General features: G+C 40.5%; 1 protein-coding gene across 1 annotated transcript in view; it reads left to right on the forward strand.

The window, feature by feature from the left end:
- The window catches only part of EPG5 (ectopic P-granules autophagy protein 5 homolog), a 101045-nt gene that overhangs the window by 55475 nt on the left and 26338 nt on the right, over positions 1 to 19232 (forward strand). The window contains exons 26-31 of the mRNA XM_038543374.1: positions 1504 to 1675; positions 2848 to 3010; positions 10883 to 11025; positions 12295 to 12451; positions 15718 to 15912; positions 17191 to 17404. Of these exons, the coding sequence (XP_038399302.1) occupies positions 1504 to 1675; positions 2848 to 3010; positions 10883 to 11025; positions 12295 to 12451; positions 15718 to 15912; positions 17191 to 17404 (1044 nt within the window). The remainder of the gene's footprint in view (positions 1 to 1503; positions 1676 to 2847; positions 3011 to 10882; positions 11026 to 12294; positions 12452 to 15717; positions 15913 to 17190; positions 17405 to 19232) is intronic.

Genomic DNA, 19232 nt, shown 5'->3' on the forward strand with positions numbered 1-19232 from the left:
TGATAAAATTGCTTTTTAGGAGTTGGTTGTTAACTTGTCTACAACTTAGGGTTAGGTTTGGCTGTGAGTGAGAGACAGCTCCAAAACAATCATTGCTTAAACAAGATACTTACTTTTTCTGTAAAAGAAGTTGGAGGCAGGCAGTTCAGGCAGTAGCTTTAGAGTCATGGCCTAAAATGTTGCTTGAGAGAAACTTGAACAAAACCAGGAGTCTTTTCCAGTGATGAATATCCAACTTTGTTACATTTTGTGCAAAGAATGGCTGTTCTAGTGGAAAAACCCTGGCTATACAGGACGATCCCTTCCTTGACCTGTTTGGAATGTTAAATTCCATCTGTTTTGGGTGCAAACAATACAGGTCTTTTTATGCCAAGTAATCCTGGCTCTTAAATTTTCTTTAATTTTCCTTAAGAATAGAAAATGGACTGCTACATCTGGAATGAAGCTGGAAACTCGTAGTAATCTCTTAAGTATTTGTTGACTTGACTTACTGGCTTGAAATTTCCTTGACCTCTCCTATCCCCTGTTATCTTACTTTTGAGAAGAATCAGGTCTGTGGCAACATTTTTCTTATGTTTCTGAGCCCCCACCTGCTGTGGTATGTGTCTAGTGCAGTACACAGAGAGAGGGTGGGAAGATAGGAATATATTGGTACCTGTGTGTGGTCAGCTCTGTACTAGGTATAGAAATATAAACATTGAAATTGGACTCACCAGTATGGGACTACATGCAATCTAGAACAAAGTTAGATGGACAGATTTGCCTTTGCTTTCTTATATGGCACCTGATTTTTTATTTGGACTCTATTTATTGAGTGAATGAATAAGTGAACAAATGAACGCATGATGATATAACTACATAACAGGAATTCTGTAGGAGTTTGTGCCCATGTCTTCGTTCACTTTAACTCTACTAGTCTCAGCCCTCCTGTTCAAACTTTGTCCTAATTTAAGATTTTTTCACTCCGCCCTATTTCTTAACATCCATCCTCCCCAGTCTTCCTATGAAGTTTGGATGATTGCATTAAACTGTTAATGGCACTATCTGCCCCTTCCCCCAATCCATTGTAGTGATAGCTGGAGATAGCTACCGTCTTTCTCAGGCATGCTTAGAGCTGTTCACTAGATCTCCTTTACACTAGTAGCAAATCCCGCCACTTTAGCATGTCATGCAAGACTGTGTACGGTAATAATTTAAGAGCACAAACTTTAGCACTTTAACTATCATTAAGGCTATTTTGAGGATAGGAATTCTGTTTAATCATACTATGTGCTTGTGAGCTGCTAGCTCCTGGTAGACTATTAGTAGCCCTGTGGGGGCTCCTTCAAAACTTGCAAGTAACAGAAGATAGTGATTTTATTCTTTTGGCCTCTGGTTTGCATAACTATTCTGTAGGTCTTCAGCATTCTCCTTGAAGGTAACAGGCCAAGGCTCTGCACCTACTTAGTATGTTACTACCTGGTAGTAGCCATTATTCAGTAAGTGTGGCTTAATTTTTTTCAGCTAAAGAAAGGGTTTTAAGTAACTTGCGGAAGCATGAGGCTCCCCAGCCCCCCCTTGATCTGCACCCAGTGAGGCCTCCTGTGCCAGTTATTTCCTCAGCCGTGCTCCTGAGTCAGAAGGACGCCACCCAGCTGGTGCACACGGACCTGAATCTGTTGCAGCAGCAGGCCAGGTAAGATCATGGGAGACCTCCAGGGCCCTGCCTCTGTGCTCACTGCTGTGACAGCTTGAATGATATAGTACCTAGAAGGGCTTGCTCAGGTGCCTCTCAATGAGTAATATTGGACCAGGCTGGCCCAGTTATTTACCTCAGCTAACCAAGTTGTGACAAGTCTCTTAATTTCACATTGAAGTTATGGGGTGCTTACATGGACAATAAATTTTACATTTCCTGTGGTGGCATTTCAGATTGTCAGCAGTGCCAGCCAAGTGTTTCTTAAGCTTCTCCTGAGGAGACTTTGCCATACTGGAAAGGTGTTGTTAAAAGGGTATATGCAGTGAGATTTACTTTCTTTTGTCACTGCTTTGCTCCCTAACTCTTCATATTCTTTAACAGATTTGCCATAGGCACTTTATCAGAGTGTGGGAAAGTCATTTAGTACTCGGAGTTAAAGTAGATACAGAATGATCAACTCTTGAAGGTTTTGATCTAGCTTTGCTGTCCTGTGAGAAGATGCGTGTGTGGAATGAGTCCTTTTTATAAAGTAAAGACTCTTACCTTTGCAAAGACCATGGGAATTGATCTCTTACTGGCTTCTGTATCCTTAGCTAGTTTTGGTCCGGCATTAAGTGTGTGTGTATGTGTGTGTGTGTGTGTATCCACCTGCATGCACATGCCATGTGTACCTCCACCCCCACCAGCACGTGCATGCGCATGTGCACACACACGTGCCTGTGCAGTAACATAGCAGTATTGACACACATGTAAAAAGTTAGCTTCCTCCATCTTTGACAGTTCAGTTTGAGTTCCTAATACCTAAGAAATCACTGGTGCTTACCAGTAAGGTACCCCTTTAGAATGCTTGAGTCAGGATGAGATTCTCATTTGCTCTTGTATATTTAAGGTCTGTGTAAAAAATATTGTTAATGTAATACAGATTCTAAATGAAGCTTTGTTCCTGGCTAAAAAGTTGTCCCACTTTTCCTTCTTTTCTTATTAAGGAAAAGAGAGAATTTGGGTAACTGCAGGCACACACATTTGGTCTTTTTTTCCTATAGAATGCTAGGTCTTATTGCTCTCTGGTGTAGGCTGTATGGTAACTGGAACCATAAAACCATAAACCTTTATCACTTACCATAAAACCTTTCTTAAGCTTTTTTCTACTTCCTGATGATGTTTTCCAGAACTGCAGCTCTTCGAGAATCTCAGCAGGTTGCCCTGGATAGTGAGCTGTTGGACACAATGCCCAAACAGTATGTTAACAGAGAAGAACAGACCACATTGCATTTGGAGTGTAGAGGCAGCAGCGGTAAGAAATGCCAAGGGCCAGCAGTTGTCACAGTTCAGGTAAGATTGTTGAAGCTTCTTCATGATTCAGGGAGTTTTTACTTGAGTCTGTAATATTGGCGTATTGTTGAGCGAGATGGCAAGAGGTTCATAGCACATGATTCATGTCCCAAAATGTTTAATGGTTTTGAGGGGAGTGAAGACCCACACAGAGCTAATCATGTATTTCCATATGTGTTGATGTGTCCTACAAGACAGAAGTTCAAAGAAAAGTATTACCACTGAGAAAGATCCTTAGAGAGAGGGGCTCACACTGATCCTTAGAAGACTTTGATGATGACTGTTTGGAGTCACTGGGAAGGACTGTGGGAATGGAGTCCTCTGGGTAGCATGTAGGGGGCAGTGGCTAGGTCAGTCTCCTCCAGGTGGTTTCTGGCTGAATTTATATTGGGATTCACATTGGAAAAGAGATCACTTGGAAGCTCCAGCAGTGTGCTGCAGCCAGTGGGGAGCCACTGAAGACAACGTGGAGGATGGAGGGCTGTGTGGAAAGCAGGTTAGTTGGGCGGAGCTTGCCAACAGGCAAAAGGAGAGCTGTAAGATTAGGAATTCAGCCACCTCTTAGAGTCACTTTCTTGAGTTGGAAAAACGGGTTTCAGGTGGGTCTGTGACATCATAAGGACTTCAGGGTGCAGCTTAGCTTTGGCCACTACTGTCTAAGCACTCTGCAGAACTTATTTCATCCTCCCAACAACTCTTTGAGATGGGTATTCTTGTTATCTTCAGGAAATAAAGGCACAGAGAAGTTAAGTGACACACCCAAAATGACACAGCCTCTGAATGGCAGGACCAGGAAGGCCTGGATAGTGTGGCTGCTGAGCACCACCAGCTCCTTACTCACTGCCCTTCATCCTTCTGTGAGGGACTTCAGGGTCCCCAGAGCTGGGAACCAAGATAACGCTCAGAGATAGGCTGCCTGTTACCTGACTACATTTGCACAAATATAGCTCCTCTTTTTTTTTTTTTTGATAGCTTTCAGAAATGAGGAAACTTTATTTTACTGACTGTCGATTGTCTTTCAGAAATTTCTTTTTGTGCTCGTCCACATTTGAACAGTTCTGATGTTTTCCTCGGCAGTCTCCTTGGGAGCCTCTTTTCTCTGAAATGTCTTCTTTGAAGTAACTTTTATACTTGTATTTTTCATTACCTTTAAAATTTGTTCTGACAAAATATTTGTATACATCTAAAGTTAAGAATTTGATCTGGGATGTGAGACTCCTAAACACTGTCTTTGGCCAAGTGCTTTATAAAGTTAATTTTCTTTCAGTGTAATTCTTCCCATGGTTACTAATACTGTGGTAAGACTAGGTAGGAGCATTTTAAGAAGGATCACTTGCTAACGTGATAGTGCTGGAAGACAAGTCTGCCAATTTTGGATGGAGTTTGAGCTGGTGTGAAAAGAGCTGAAATGTATGCAGTTCTAATTAAAAAGGGTGTCTTACTTCCAATCTGTGCCTTCACAAATAATGGTATTTTTCCATATTTTGGAATTACATCTCTTTGCCAAGTTGTTAATTCTATACAGAGAAGGGAATTCTCCTAGGATGCAGTTTTGTAGCTGAGTGAAGTGAGTACCAAAAGTTCCAGCTCAACCAGCTTTGTTTGTGAAGCTTGCTTTCTGAAGAGTTGTGAATATTGCTGCTCCAGCCAAAGAACAGGTCTCTTTGGCTGACCTGTTAATTCTCGGGGTCTTATGGTGGAAAATACCACCAGGTCGACTTGGAAGGTTTAGGTCCAGCCTACCAGTGACTTGGCTCTTTTCCTTTTCAGAAATAGTTTTGATTTGTCTGAACCCTTGAATTGAAATTTTAGTCCGTCATTAGTTTCAGATGGAGAGTTCAGTCATTCATCAGCTGCATATAACACCCAGTGTTCATCACATCACGTGCCCTTCCTTCTTAATGCCCATCACACAGTTACCCTATCCCCCCCCCACCTCCCCTCCAGTGACCCTCAGTTTCTCATAGTTAAAAATCTCTCATGGTTTGTCTCCCTCTCAGATTACTTTTTATACTTTTGTTGATTCTGAAATAGAAAGGTATACCTTTCCTAAAATCCTTTTAATTTTGACTTTGATAAAAGGGATATTGGAAAGCAGATGATTTACGAGAAGAATTAAAATGAGTATGGCTTAGATTTTATTTTTACACACAACACAACAAATATTTATGCTTTCTTTTCTCAAAAGAAAAATTGGTAGATGCTAAGGTTGCTTGAAGAAAGCAAGAAAAAAAAAAAGAAAGGGGTGGTGGGTAAAGATTTTATAGAACCCTAAAGAATTTGAAAAAATAGCTGTGTTTTTTTGGTCATAATCTCATTAGAAATATCCAACTTTCTTAAAGCACACTCTAATTTTCTGCTGGCCTTACTAGATTGCCCAGTGCTCTGCCTTTCAGTTCCATTTGGGAAGATCTAGACACTTGGGAATCCCTACTGATGGCTCCTAGAAGTATTGATATCGACAACAGTTATCTACTTCAGCCATTATTTTGCTGGTGATGCAGATTTGCCAGGAGAATTAAAAATATGAAGAGAGTGAGCAGCTTTTGTAGTCTGATTTAAGATATCTTTAGAAAGCTATGTAGAAATTGCTAATTAACGCTATCCTAGGCAATACTTGTTGGTTGATACTTCAGGAATTGAAGACAAAGAATTTTTTTGGCTACTCAATGATAGCTAAGAGCAAGGTAGACGAAGGTTGAAACTCTAGCTGTCATGAAGTCGGGGCATTGTGTAATCAATGCAAGTCAATTAGGTTTGCTCTGAGTTTTGGCCAGAGGGTGTACTTGAGTCTAAAGCTATCTCCTACACAAATGGATGACTTTGGTTGTGGTGTTGGGGTAGGGAAGGTGAGTTCTGATTACTTATGACTCATCAAGAAACTGCTAGTGGGAAAGCTTATCTCATACAGAAGGTAGGTTGTCATTCTTATACATAGAATTGTATGTATAAGAATGCTCCTCTGTATACATGTGTCCAGGGACCACTTCATGGCTATATCCAATAGTTTTGATCCTGTTTAACATTTTCCTATCATCTGGCAATGCTGAACGTCATGAGGTCTCTTCTTGTCCCTTTAAATCACTAGCCACTAAACTAACAGTTTCTCTCCAGGATTCCACTTCGTCAGCTCAACCTTGGATTGCTGGTTGTGCTTGGTACTTCCCCTGACCCCCTCCATTGTGACATTAGCTGCTTTTGTCTACTATTTGTGTTGGAGTTCATAATCTAGAATGAGTGTGTGAGTGGTCTTTAGTGGGTCAGTGAAGCTCCTGAGAGTATACGGATATTTTTTTTTCTGGAGAGTTAGATCCTGAGTAATCCGTGACCCCCAAAGGGGGCCATATGTTGAGGACTCCTGTTCTCTTTTCTCTAGTCCAGAATTCTCTGAGTTCCAGATGTAGATTTCCACCCGCTTATATAACATTCTGTGAATGTCCGTAGAGTATTCCCAAACCCCACAGGTCCCAAAGTGATCCCACCTTTACCCTCCAGACCTCTCTTTCCTGTACCAGGAACTGAGGACCTAACTAAGCATAAGTATTCTCTCCCCACCTCATACTTCCTATCTGGTTACTTTCCCAGTCCTACTGCTTCTGCTTTTGACATGACTTTACATTTATTTATTTCTCCTCGTTCCCATTGCCATTGCTCCCTGTTAGCCCCACATCACTTCTCCCCTGAACCATTACGTAAGACTTCCTGTCTATAGATTCTCACACTGTCCAGTTTGTTTCCCATTCTGCCACCATTCATCTTTTTAAACACAAGGCTAACAACCAGCATCCGGCTTTCCAGTATTTAAAAGGAATAGGACTTTTGTCCCCACCCCCCGCCATAATCTCTTCTTGATCAGTTTCTAGTGGCATCATTTACCCTTTGATGATCCCTAAACATTATTTTCTAGCCACTCGGGCTTTTTCCATTCTCTAAACATGCCATGCACTTTTCTGCCTTCTCTCTGAGGCATGTGCTGTTACTTACCCCACACCTATTTGTGAGCTCCTTCCTCTCATCCTTCCATTCTTGGTTCAGGCAGCACCTCTTGAGGTCTTTCTCAGCCCCTCTGGTCAGATTGAGGTAGTCCCTCCTCCTCTAGCGTCTCGTGCATAAATGCTGTTGCGATCACCTGCTGTCCTTCCTGCCAGTCTGTGAACTCCTCAGGAGTAGAATTCCTGTTCTTAGTAGTCATCTTCCTGTACCATCTAGCATGGCTCCTGGCACATAGTAGGTGCCCTTTCACACCCCTGAACGAGACCTTGAAAACCACCTGGTCACTCATTAGGTTAGGTTATAGCTTGTTTTGCAGTAGGATCACCTCTCTCTCTGTTACCTGGATTTTGAGTCACACGACGGCCAGGCCCTTGTCTTACTCATGTTTCTGTTGTCAGTGGCTCACACGGTCAGTGCCATAGAACTGAGGTATTTGAATGAATGAACAACTACAGATTTATACTCTTCACTAGTAAGCTCCCTGATTTTAACTTCCTTCAGGAATTTTGTAGGTATTATTTGGCTGGAAGTTGGAACTTTTTCCTACTAGAAAATAGCAGTCATCCTGATTGTATTTACTTTAGACCAATTTGTTGCTCAACTGGCCAACTTTATGCTTTCCATACAGAATCTCCACTTATGCACCACACTGCTTCACTATTTACTATAACACAGATGTGTCCTAGCCATTCCATCCTGGGGAGTGATAAAGATGATCATACTACGTTACTTCCCAGCTCTGTTCAGAGCTCTTTTTATCACTTGCTGGGCTACTCTCATATCCCTGGTAATATGTTGGTGACACTGCTTACATGGTCTCACTTAATCGTCACAAAATGGGGGTGAGAAAATAGGTTCAGAGAGTCTCAAAGACTTGCCAGAGTCACACAGCTAGTAAGTGGCTCATTTGAAATTCAAGCCCATGTCTATTTAAGTTCAAGGCCCATGCTTTCGCACTCAGTATTGGGAAATGAAGCCATTTGCTTCTAGCTGTTTCAGCTCTGAGTTTCCTTTTGTTTCTGCTCCAAATTTTAAGGCTAGTGTATGATTTTGAGTAAACTGATCATGACCCTCAAATCTCAGTTAAATTAACGGGTCTACCATTTTCTCTCTCTGAGTTGGTTTAACAGGATCACTTTCCTTTTCAATGATTAGAGAATTCGTGGATTAGATTAATTTTTAAAATCAACTTCAAGGGGAATGACTTTATATTTTCATATAAATTTTAAGATTAAAATGCATATTTTAAATGACTCATTTATAAAAAGATTTCAAATTATATCATGACAGTATTTTCTTGCTTAATAGAATTTTTCTGTGAGGGAAAGCCCTGGAAATTTCCAGCCATCTGCAGATGTTTGAACTATGTATGGCTTGTTTGGGATATACAAAAGACAAATATATTTTATGGGAAGTGAGACGTGCGGCTTCTGCGGTCGTCTCTCCCAACAGAAGCTTCTAATAATTCAGTGATATTCCCTGAGGAAATGGGGTGATTTATAATAGGGTTCCTTTTGTTGGACTTTGGTATTGTGGGGCATGTTTGCCAGACCCCGGATTGATTTATTATCATGTGAAAAATTTGCTTGATCCTAGAAGTAAAAGATGGAAAAGACCCACTGAGGGCTTCATAGTATTGTAACAGCTATGTGCTCTGGCCAACTCCTTCATCTCTGTGTCTACTTGACATGACCCAACTGGAGGGGCTTCCAGCATGCTGCTTTGTTGTGTTGTCTGTAGCTTCTGGTGATTGTGAGCTGCCAGGCAATCAGCCCCTCTTCCATCCTAGTGAGCAAAGAAAACTCTCAATAGGGCTGGGAACAATGAGCAAAAAACAAGTGGACTGGGAAATAATGGTAATTTTGAGGTGTCTTTGGTGAGAATATCACTTCACCTAACTCTTGAGCATTAGCAGTTTCTGCAGTGTGGGGTGGCAGCTCCAAAGCTCCAGGTACTTAGGCTTGTCTCTGCATTTCCCAGTCCATGGCCCCTCTGTCTTTCTCTCTTATCCATTGTCTTTCCACTTGCTTCGTCCTTACTGTCTTCTTTCCTCCCCTTGGATTCTTTCTTTTCCTCCCAGTTTGGCTGCCTTCTCTCCAGGCCAGCCAAGAGCTAGGACCCTCAAAGACCCAGTCTGGCCATAGTTGTTGACATTGTAGGCACAAAACTGACTGCACATGCTCCTGATCATGTTTTAGGCTATTAAACATTAGTCTTTTATTTGAAAGATTGGAAATTTAATATTTGTACTGACTCATTATGTCAGTACAAATATTATTTTAATTATATTAAATAATATAATTATTTTACCTTTCATTTCTCCCGTAGTAAAAACTAAAATAATTGTTAACATTACACTTTCTTGGATATTCACTTTCATGCCTTTTGATTCAGACTAATAGCATATTTTCTTCTTTAAATAAGAAGTTTTATAAAGCTTTTTAAGATAAGATTAGTGAGTTTTATGGAAGAGAGGTGTTATCACGATCATGAAAGTAGGTGCTTGATGTACTGATCAGAGCTGTACTGTCCTGGGGTGCTGTGTAAATAGGACCATTGCCCTTCAGGAGCCTTTTGTCTGGAATTTATGATAATAACTCTGGCAGGATTCAGGAGGGTCTCAGTTAAATAAATTTGGAAATTAAGTATTTACAAACAAAAGATACCTGTAATCATCACAGTGGTGGCTGAAGACTGGGTTTGGGCAGGTGCCTATAAAGGAAAATGAAGACCCTTTTGCTTGAGGAGAAGACAGGATTTAATGTTTGTGCCTTCTGAATGTTCTGATCTCTTTATCATTCTCTGCTGTGCTGAGAAGTCCAGATTCCCTAGCCTTCTTCAAAGGACTCCCCCAGGACAGAACCCTGCTTCCTAGTCTGACGGCTCTGTGCTATTCATCCCTGACCTCCCTGCCAGGCTGGGCTTCTGCTTCCTGTCCCTCTGTCCTCCTGTCCTCCACAACTACCACTTTGGTTCTGTCTTTGTGTTGTAGCTTAGGCCTAGGATATGCTCTGCACTACTCACATCCAAAAAAGGACATTAGAGTGTGCAAAGCAGTTATCATATAGGTCACCATCAGTTAATTAGAGAAAAGGGATACTAACAATCCTCTCAAATAGAAAAGATGTAATCTTAAATAAAGGCTAATCTTTGAAATTGAAATATGATTTACTTTTGCTTTTTTTTTTCTAAGTTCAGTAAATTCTCCTTTGCCACATCTTTACTAAGAACGAATTAAAATTTTTATCAGAGATAAGCTTTCAGGGACCGCTGAATCAGTCAGCTGCTCTTTCATAGGCATTCAACTGATTTGTGCACTTCCTGTATCTCATCTTATTTTGTTGTTTGTCTTATAATTGTATATCCTTTCTTCCTTTGAGAATGGCAAGTGTTTTATTAACAGCATCTGTGTCATGGTCTTCGTATGTGTGGCACACATGAGACACACAGCCCTAATGTTTGAGTTGAGCTGTGTGTGCTATTGAGTGGCAAGAATGGAGAAGAGGGGTCAGGGCTCTGAAGAGGCTCAACAAAGGAGGATGCTTGGTGTCCTTCAAGGAAAACCTCAGTGGTAGAAGACATTCTGTTTTTGATGAGAGTCAGGGAGTCAAAACATAAGTGACAGAGAACATATCTTACAAAAAGACTGAACCAGCGATAAACTAATTCAGGTTTGATTCTTCATGAAAAGCCTGAGGTTCTGGAATAATTTTTTGACACTTTTTTCCCACCCCTCTCTCGTTCAACTGAGAATTTTGAGTTATAATATTAATTGTAGGAGTTATTCTTCATCAAATACTCAGTATATTTGTAATAAATGTTTGCTCTAGAAACATAATAGGAACACAAAAGTCTGTTGACCATTTTAATTCTTCTTAGTTTGAAGGTATGCATAAGAATGAAGCAATAAGTCAGCAGCTTCATGTTTTGCGAAAAGAAGTGAAGCAGTTGCAAGCTGAAGCTGCTAAACCACCATCACTTAATGTTGTGGAAGCTGCTGTTCATGCAGAAAACTTGATTACGTAAGTTTTGAGGACATTATAATTTAAAGTTCTATTTTGTTATTATGGATAATAATCATACATGCTACCACTCCCCCAGGCACCCACTAATTAAATTAGTACAGGGATCACCAAACGATAGCCATCAGACCAAATCTAGCCTGCCACCTATTTTTATAAATAAAGTTTTATTGGAACACAGCCGTGCCCATTTATTTACTTAATGTATATGGCTTTATGCTGTGATAGCAGAATTGAATTGTGAAAACTTATGGCCCATAAAATATAAAATATTTACTATCTGGTCCTTGATAGAATAAGTTTACTGACTCCTGAATTTTGAAATGACACAGCATATTGAAGTTCAATCATGGAGAGATTTAGTGCTTAAGTTTTTTTTTTTTTTTTTTTTTTTTAGTGCTTAAGTTTTATATTAAAGTTACATTTACCCAAAAAGTCATCATTGTCAACTCAGATTATTGAGCAGAGTTTGAAATGGAATTGCTCAGGGGAAGTAGGGCTCTCAAGTATAGTTGTCAGCTTGCATTTGGCCATTGTCGTTTTTCTTTTGGAGCTTCTAGCTTAGGCCCAGTCATCTTTCTAGCACAGTCATCTTTCTCCCTAAAGCCACCAGGGCAAGACTTGGGAGAGAGGTTGACCCTGCCTTTGACTTTAAGGTGACTCTAGATTTTAGCACCAGCAACTAATTCCCCAGTACATTGGAGTGGTGGTATGGAGGAGGACATTGTGAGTCCTTTTGTAGGTTGGATTGGGGGACCTGGGAAGCAGAGGGAGATGAGGTGAATAAGAAGTTAAAGTTTGTTTTACTAGTAGAGGAATTCAAAAAAGTGTGAGACTTAGAAGAGATATCTTTATTTTAGGATCTTATTCTATACAAAAATCTTTTTTCAGTGTTTTAGATTTTAAAATTTAGAGAAATCAGGGTTCTTATTTTTTCAAATATGTATTATACAAGGAATACACAAAAATGAAAGAATAAATTGTGAATCACATACAAATATGAAACATTTTGATAAGAGTAAGAATGTTAATAATACAGCTGATTTCCCCAGCACCCCTGCTCCCCCTGCCCCCACAGGAAGACATATAATCATTTATTTCTGTGTATTAAAAATAAGTCATTGGGTCAAGTTGGAAGAAGCTTACCCCATGGAAGATTTTTAAAGTGACATTTGTATGGGGCTCTGAAGTGTAGAGTACCAGAGAAATTACTTGTGAGTCTGGATTCTCTTACTGTAGACCAATAGTCTCCTCTGCATTTTCCCACAGGGCCTTAGTGAATGCCTACAAGTTGCAGCCTACCCCTGGGGTTCAGAAGGTTGGCATTACCCTCTTCTTTACTGTTGTGGATTATGTCAGTGACGAGACTCAGCGTCATCCTCCCACAAGGCAGTTCTTTACATCATGCATTGAGATCTTGGGACAGGTAAGGCAATTCTGTGTTTTTAGCCTTATTCATGTAGAATGAGTCTCTGCAGCATCCTCATTATGCTTTCAGATTGACATTACAGATTTAGACTCTTAAGTCAGAAGCCCCTTTGAATTGTTGACTTCTCAAGATGTGACTAAAATTGTTGGTATAGAAATTTGCTTCTCATACAAGAGATGTTAAGTTACTCATATTTGAAAGTCTCTGGGGAGACAGCAGACTCTTTCAGATGCTTTTGGTATGGTTAACTGTAGCATCATGAAGCTCTTTATTGTTTACAAAACACTCTCCAGTTCATACTCACAGTCCCTTCTGTGTGATTGATACCACTCTTGTATTAAGTTTTATTTTTTAAAGATTTTATTTATTCATGAGAGAGAGGCAGAGACATAGGCAGAGGAAGAAGCAGGCTCCATGCAGAGAGTCCGATGTGGGATTTGATCCTGGGACTCCAGAATTACGCCTGAGCCAAAGGTAGACGCTCAACCCCTGAGCCACCCAGGTGTCCCAATACCACTCTTGTTTGAAAGATGAGAAAACTGGGCAGCCTCGGTGGCGCAGCGGTTTAGTGCCGCCTGCAGCCCGGGGTGTGATCCTGGAGACCTGGGATCGAATCCCACATCGGGCTCCCAGTGCATGGAGCCTGCTTCTCCCTCTGCCTGTGTCTCTGCCTCTCTCTCTCTCTCTCTGTGACTATCATAAATAAATAGATTTAAAAAAAACTTTATAAAAAAAAAAAAAAAGAAAGATGAGAAAACTAGTCTCTAAAAGATGAAATGACTTGCCTAAAGAATACAGCCGGTCAGTGCTGGAGCTGAGCCTGGATCCCACGTCTCCTGCCTTGACAGTCAGGGCTGTCCCCGACTCCCCACAGCCGCCTCCCAGTTGCTGTTCTTGATCCCTGTTTACTTACTTACTTATTTATTTGACTTACTGTTCGATGTTTGGAGATTTAACAAGGCAAGGCCAGTATATCCATGCATGTTTATGAAACATGTCATTAAAGGAAGGAAAGCCACTTGATGGAAAATGTGTAAATGCTAACCATGTGCTCTCAACCAGTTTCAGTGTGGTGATTTCTTCTTACTGGATACTTAAAAGGAGATACAGAGCAGTTAGTAAGATAGATTTTTTAAATAGTTTTTTCCCTGACTTTTTTTTTTTTTTAAGATTTTATTTATTTATTCATGAGAGATATATATAGAGAGAGTGGCAGAGACACAGGCAGAGGGAGAAGCAGGCTCCATGCAGGGAGCACGATGTGGGACTTGATCCGGGGACCTCAGGATCAGGCCCTGGGCTGAAGGCCGCGCTAAACCACTGACCACCCGGGCTGCCCTTTTTTCCTGATTTTAAAATTGATGCGTGCTTATCATAAGCAATGCAGACAACATAAAAAGTAGAAAGCAGAAAAATTCTTCGTAATTCTAACTTCCTGAAGATACTGGGATTTCATAGCTAATATTTTATTATCATTTTTCATAGCTAATATTTTATCATTTTTCTCATGTATGTATGTATATCAGTGCATATGTGTACATATGTAGAAATGATATATCATTCCTACATATAAATAGAGATAGGCATATATGCCCCAAAATGGGCAAGTGCTATTTTGTAGCCTGCTGATTTTCATTCATACACAACTTTTAGACATTATTCTGTGTTAATAAATACAGACTTATCTCATGGTATTTAATACATAGTGTTGCCTGGTACAGATACATTGTGATGTATTGAGCCTGTGCCCTACCTGGCTGTTCAGGTAGTTTGCTTGTTTTGCTACAGTAAGCCTGAGATAAATATTCTTACACATCTCTGTGAATTGATTGGACTGTTTTTTCAAGGATAATTTCCTAGAAGTATGGTTGTTATGTCAGATGGACTAGCATTTGATGTATATTGTCACTGTGCCCTCCTGGGCAGTTTTTACCTGTCTCCACTATCATAGCAGGGTTTGAATTTATTGTTTTCCATACCATAACCAGTGTGAAGAAGGATTATTCCTTTTAAGTCTTGCTAATATAATAGGGAAAGTGTACTTTATTATTATTTTAAGTTGTATTTCTTTATTTTTTTGAAGTTGTATTTCTTTAAGCACTTGTTCATTTGCATGACTTTTCATATGTTTATTGGCCATTTAATTTTTTTTTAAGCTTTTATTTTATTGAGAGAGCGCAAGAGAGAAAGAGAGAGCAAGCCAGCACAAGCAGTGGGCTGGAAAAGGAGGAGCAGATTCCCTGCTGAGCAGGGAGCCCAATGTGGGGCTCAATCCCAGGACCCTGAGATCATGACCTGAGATTAAGGCAAATGCTTAACGGACTTAGCCACCCAGGCACCCTAATTATTTTTGTGACTTGCTGGTTATTGTCCTTTGCACGTTTTCTGTTACAGAATTTGTTTTTTTATTGCTTTGGAAGAGCTCCTCAGACTATCCAGAATGTCTTCTAAATTGATTTTTCTACTTTGTCATTTTCCTTTAATTTTATCATACTTTTTGCCTTAGAGAATTTAAAATTTTTATATATTCAAATTTCTCAGTCTTGCTTTTTATTATTTCTGCCTATGATCCAGCTTATCAAAGCCTTCCTGGTGCTGAAATTATTTAAATACTTATATCCAGTACTTTTTTTTTTATTAATTTTTTTTATTTATTTATGATAGTCACAGAGAGAGAGAGGCAGAGACATAGGCAGAGGGAGAAGCAGGCTCCATGCACCGAGAGCCCGATGTGGGATTCGATCCCGGGTCTCCAGGATCGCGCCCTGGGCCAAAGGCAGGCGCTAAACCGCTGCGCCACCCAGGGATCCCTATATCCAGTACTTTTATCATTAAGACCAATTTAAAACAAGGTGAAATTATCTTGACTATATATTAATTATTAAAGTTAAGTTTTTCAAAGTATTAAAAGCACATCTCAATAAAATCTATAACCTAGAGGTTTTGTTTTCTTGACAAAAATGCAGTCACTTTGGATACTTAGTAATCATAGGAGGTACCTTGCAATTTTCTGGATTCAAATTATCCTAATATTTTAATGTTTTAGAAACTATGGCTTGTCCAACTCAAATTCATGGATAGATTCAGAGTTTTTAATATCACCTGCATTGGAAGTGTTAGATTTATCTGTATTGATTTTAGATATTTTTGACTGTTTCATGTTTTCATTTAGAAAAAGTCCTACTAATGCCCTTAAAACTTGGTTGCTTACATAAAAGTGGTTGGGGGCAGAATTTGGTGACATTTTCTCTGATTCTTCCAAGGTGTTTATCAGCGGCACTAAGTCAGAGTGCAAAAGAGTGCTGGAGACCATTCTGAAGAATAGAAGGCTCTGCTCTCTGCTGTCTCCTTTCTTCACTCCCAATGCTGCACCTGCAGAATTCATTCAACTCTATGAGAAAGTGGTGAAGTTTCTAAGTGAGGACAACAGTGATATGATTTTCATGCTGCTGACCAAGGTGAAATGTGATTCGGTGCCGATGCCAACACAGAAGTGTAGAATCTAATGTGATTTCCCACTCCGTAGAAATGAAAGGGCCCCTGAAGCTCTGTTTTCTGGCAGACACTTTTCACATTTTGTATCCTCTTCAAGCAGCCTGATCTGGCAGCTTTTTCTTCTGATGGCATTGGTTGTGTTGTGTAGTGGAGTCTTATTCCACATAGTAGAACAAGGACTTCCCTCCCAAGCCCTCTTTAGAAACTGTACAGCTTTGAAATATTCATAATAATAATTGAGTGTGTCATTCTTTTGAATATATCCTGAATTTATGCCAAAAATGTGTTTGATAAATGAGATATCATATATCAAAGTCTCTCATATTTAGAATAAGCCAGATATAAGCAAATTGCCTTTGTCCTCATCCCAAGTACAATATTAACTAGGGCCCAGGCAATGAATTTACTTAACCACTTGAGAATTGAAGAGCCTTAGTGATTTTGCCTTCACTTGTATTTCTTTGACATGTATAAATCATAAAACCTAGGCGTTTTCTAGGGCCTAGAGACTACTCTCAGTCTGTCATGAGGCAGGACATAGAGTTGGAAATCCTAGAAGGGGATCAGTAACACCCAGAATTTTTATTAGCTGAGATAGGTTACTGCCACAGATTCAGAAATGTGGCTGTATCAGATGGAGACAGTCCCGTAAAGTGGTTGCTTTTCTTTTCTTTCTTTCTTTTTTTTTTTTTTTTTTTTTTTTTTTTAAGATTTTGTTTATTCATTCATGAGAGACACACAGAAAGAGGCAGAGACATAGGCAGAAGGAGAAGCAGACTCCCTGTGCGGAGCCTGATTCAAGACTTGATCCCAGGGCCCCGGGATCACAACCTGAGCCAAAGGCAAACGCTCAACTACTGAGCCACCTAGGTGCCCCAAAGTGGCTGCTTATTTCTGGCACCAAGACCAGTGGGGAAGAACTACAAAGTTCTGAGTCTTGCCTTGTAGGGAAAGCTTAACCAAAAATACATTACAAAAAGCATGTGGAGCTGAGAAAAAAAAAAACCCTGCCTCTGTAATCCCAGAAGGTGAAGCAGAGCTGGAGGCTTATTGACACCTATAAACTGTTGACCTGTGTCGATTCTTTTAAGTATGTAGATACACATTTTAGTTTCAGTCTTTATACACAGCTAAATGTTAGATGATATTTGACTTTTAAACTAAATTTGCACATAGTTTTCTCTACTTCAGCTAATTTTCCAGTGTCAATAAAACTGCTTCTTGTTTCTTTTTCTTTTTAGTTCGATCTTAAGCAATGGTTAAACACCACTAAACCTCCTCTGTCTGATCGTACCAGGCTTCTGGAGTCCATTCATTTGGCACTTACTGCCTGGGGCCTCGAACCAGATGAAGATATTTTGATGCCATTTAATCTTTTCTGTAAGCACTGGACTTACCTTCTTCTCTACCAGTTCCCTGACCAGTACAGTGACATTCTCAGGCTGCTGATGCAAAGTAAGTATCTTTTAATTGTGACTGATTAGATTGCAGTGAATATTTAATGTGACATTTACCATTCTACAGATGTCATCCAAAAGTGTAAAAATAAGACAGGTATGCAGGAGTTGAGAATCACTAAGTTTTACCTCGAGTGCTTGACAAACCATGTCCAAAAGGTTACTGTCTGTAAAAAAGGTCAGTTATCGTCCTAAGTGTTCACATGGGCTCTGATTCAGCAAAAGACAACACCTAGTATGTGGGTGTTGAAGTCCAGTCGCACATCCACCTCTTCCCCTTGTCTTTGCAGCTGTCCTGAGCTGGGCTGGGGTAGAAGTGGGCCTGCTTACTCTGCTGACTACAGATTTGGTAGGAGAAGGAAATTGCTCCTTTGCAATATGTTTACTGTGCTGACTGGTTTCTCTGTAGATCCAAATGGGGGATGCATTTGGTTTTTTTCTCCCCCTTAATTTCTTGACTCATGTCTTTTTTCTGCAAATAAGTTTTATCTGTATGTAATGGTAACCTGTATTTATAGTCACCAAGGGAAGGAGCAGCATTAAATTTTCTACGTTCCCACCATTTGTCTCCCCCCATACCCTGCAATTTTCCACTGGAGAATTGGAGATTAGAAGAAGAGTAAAAGATGCATACTGGCATAACTAATTTTTGTTCTAAATTTTCAGAACTCAAGTATATACTGTGGCTTTTTTGCCTGAGGGCTTTTTAAGAGATTGTCAACAGTGTGTATAGGCAACCATCGACTTGTGTTTAACAGGAAGTTTCTTTTTTTTTTTTTTTTAAAGATTTTATTTATTTATTCATGAGAGACAGAGAGAGAGAGAGAGAGAGAGAGGCAGAGACACAGGCAGAGGGAGAAGCAGGTTCCATGCAGGAAACTTGATGCGGGACTCGATCCAGGGACTCCAGGATCACACTCTAGGCTGAAGGCAGGCGCTAAACTGCTGAGCCACCCAGGGATCCCCTAACAGGAAGTTTCTACTTACCAGGAAAAGTAATTCAGTTAGAGGCTTAAGAATAACAATACCATCGCTGTCTGATTCCTGACCTCCAGCTCCCTGGTTTCCCTTTCCTCCTTGGCTGCCATGTTGGTACTCTGGAGCTTGACCTTATCTTGTCCATTCTTCATGGACGAGCCTTTTGGTTTCCCTGCTGTATTCTAGGTGTGCATGATTCCCACACCTCTAACTTGATTCCAGGGCTGTGTCCTCTAAGAGCCAGACCATGGTAGCTATTCGATACAGACCCTTCACTATTCCCTAGACAACTCCCACTCAGCAGATTGCAGCTGCCTCATCTCTCCCCTCAGATGGACTCCTACAAGCCTCCACAGTTACCCTGTATGATCCTTATGCCACCTCTGGGTGGAAAGGGCCTGTAGAGGTTTTAGTCCTAGCCTCTGGTATGAGATTTACCAGTAGCAGGGTGCTGATTGTAGTGTCTACTTTGCAAGCTATCTCTGTTTTGCCCATTGTACGAGTGGAACTTCAGAGGTAAGTAGGAGAAGAAAGCCTAGACTCTGCAGCTGCATTCTGCAGCGCAGTCTCCCTTGTCCTGTTACTGCTATTTCTCTTAGGGCTTCAGCCAGGAATATGGTATCTTGACCATCCTCCAGTCAGGGGCTGCTGGTGGGATTCCTTCCCCCTGCCATCTCCCCTCCATCTCCCCACCCCCACCCCCCCATTCCAGCTCAGATGGCTCCGGCTCTGGCTGTGCTCACTTTCAGTAGGGTGACTAGGAACCAGGAAGGTCAAGTGCCCAGGTGGACGGTTCTCTTTCCTGCGGTCCCTTCACCATAGGTCTTTATGAATTTGTTTTGGATTTT

Source organism: Canis lupus, chromosome 7 (genome assembly GCF_011100685.1).
Source record: "Canis lupus familiaris isolate Mischka breed German Shepherd chromosome 7, alternate assembly UU_Cfam_GSD_1.0, whole genome shotgun sequence".
In the NCBI taxonomy this organism is placed as follows: domain Eukaryota; kingdom Metazoa; phylum Chordata; class Mammalia; order Carnivora; family Canidae; genus Canis; species Canis lupus.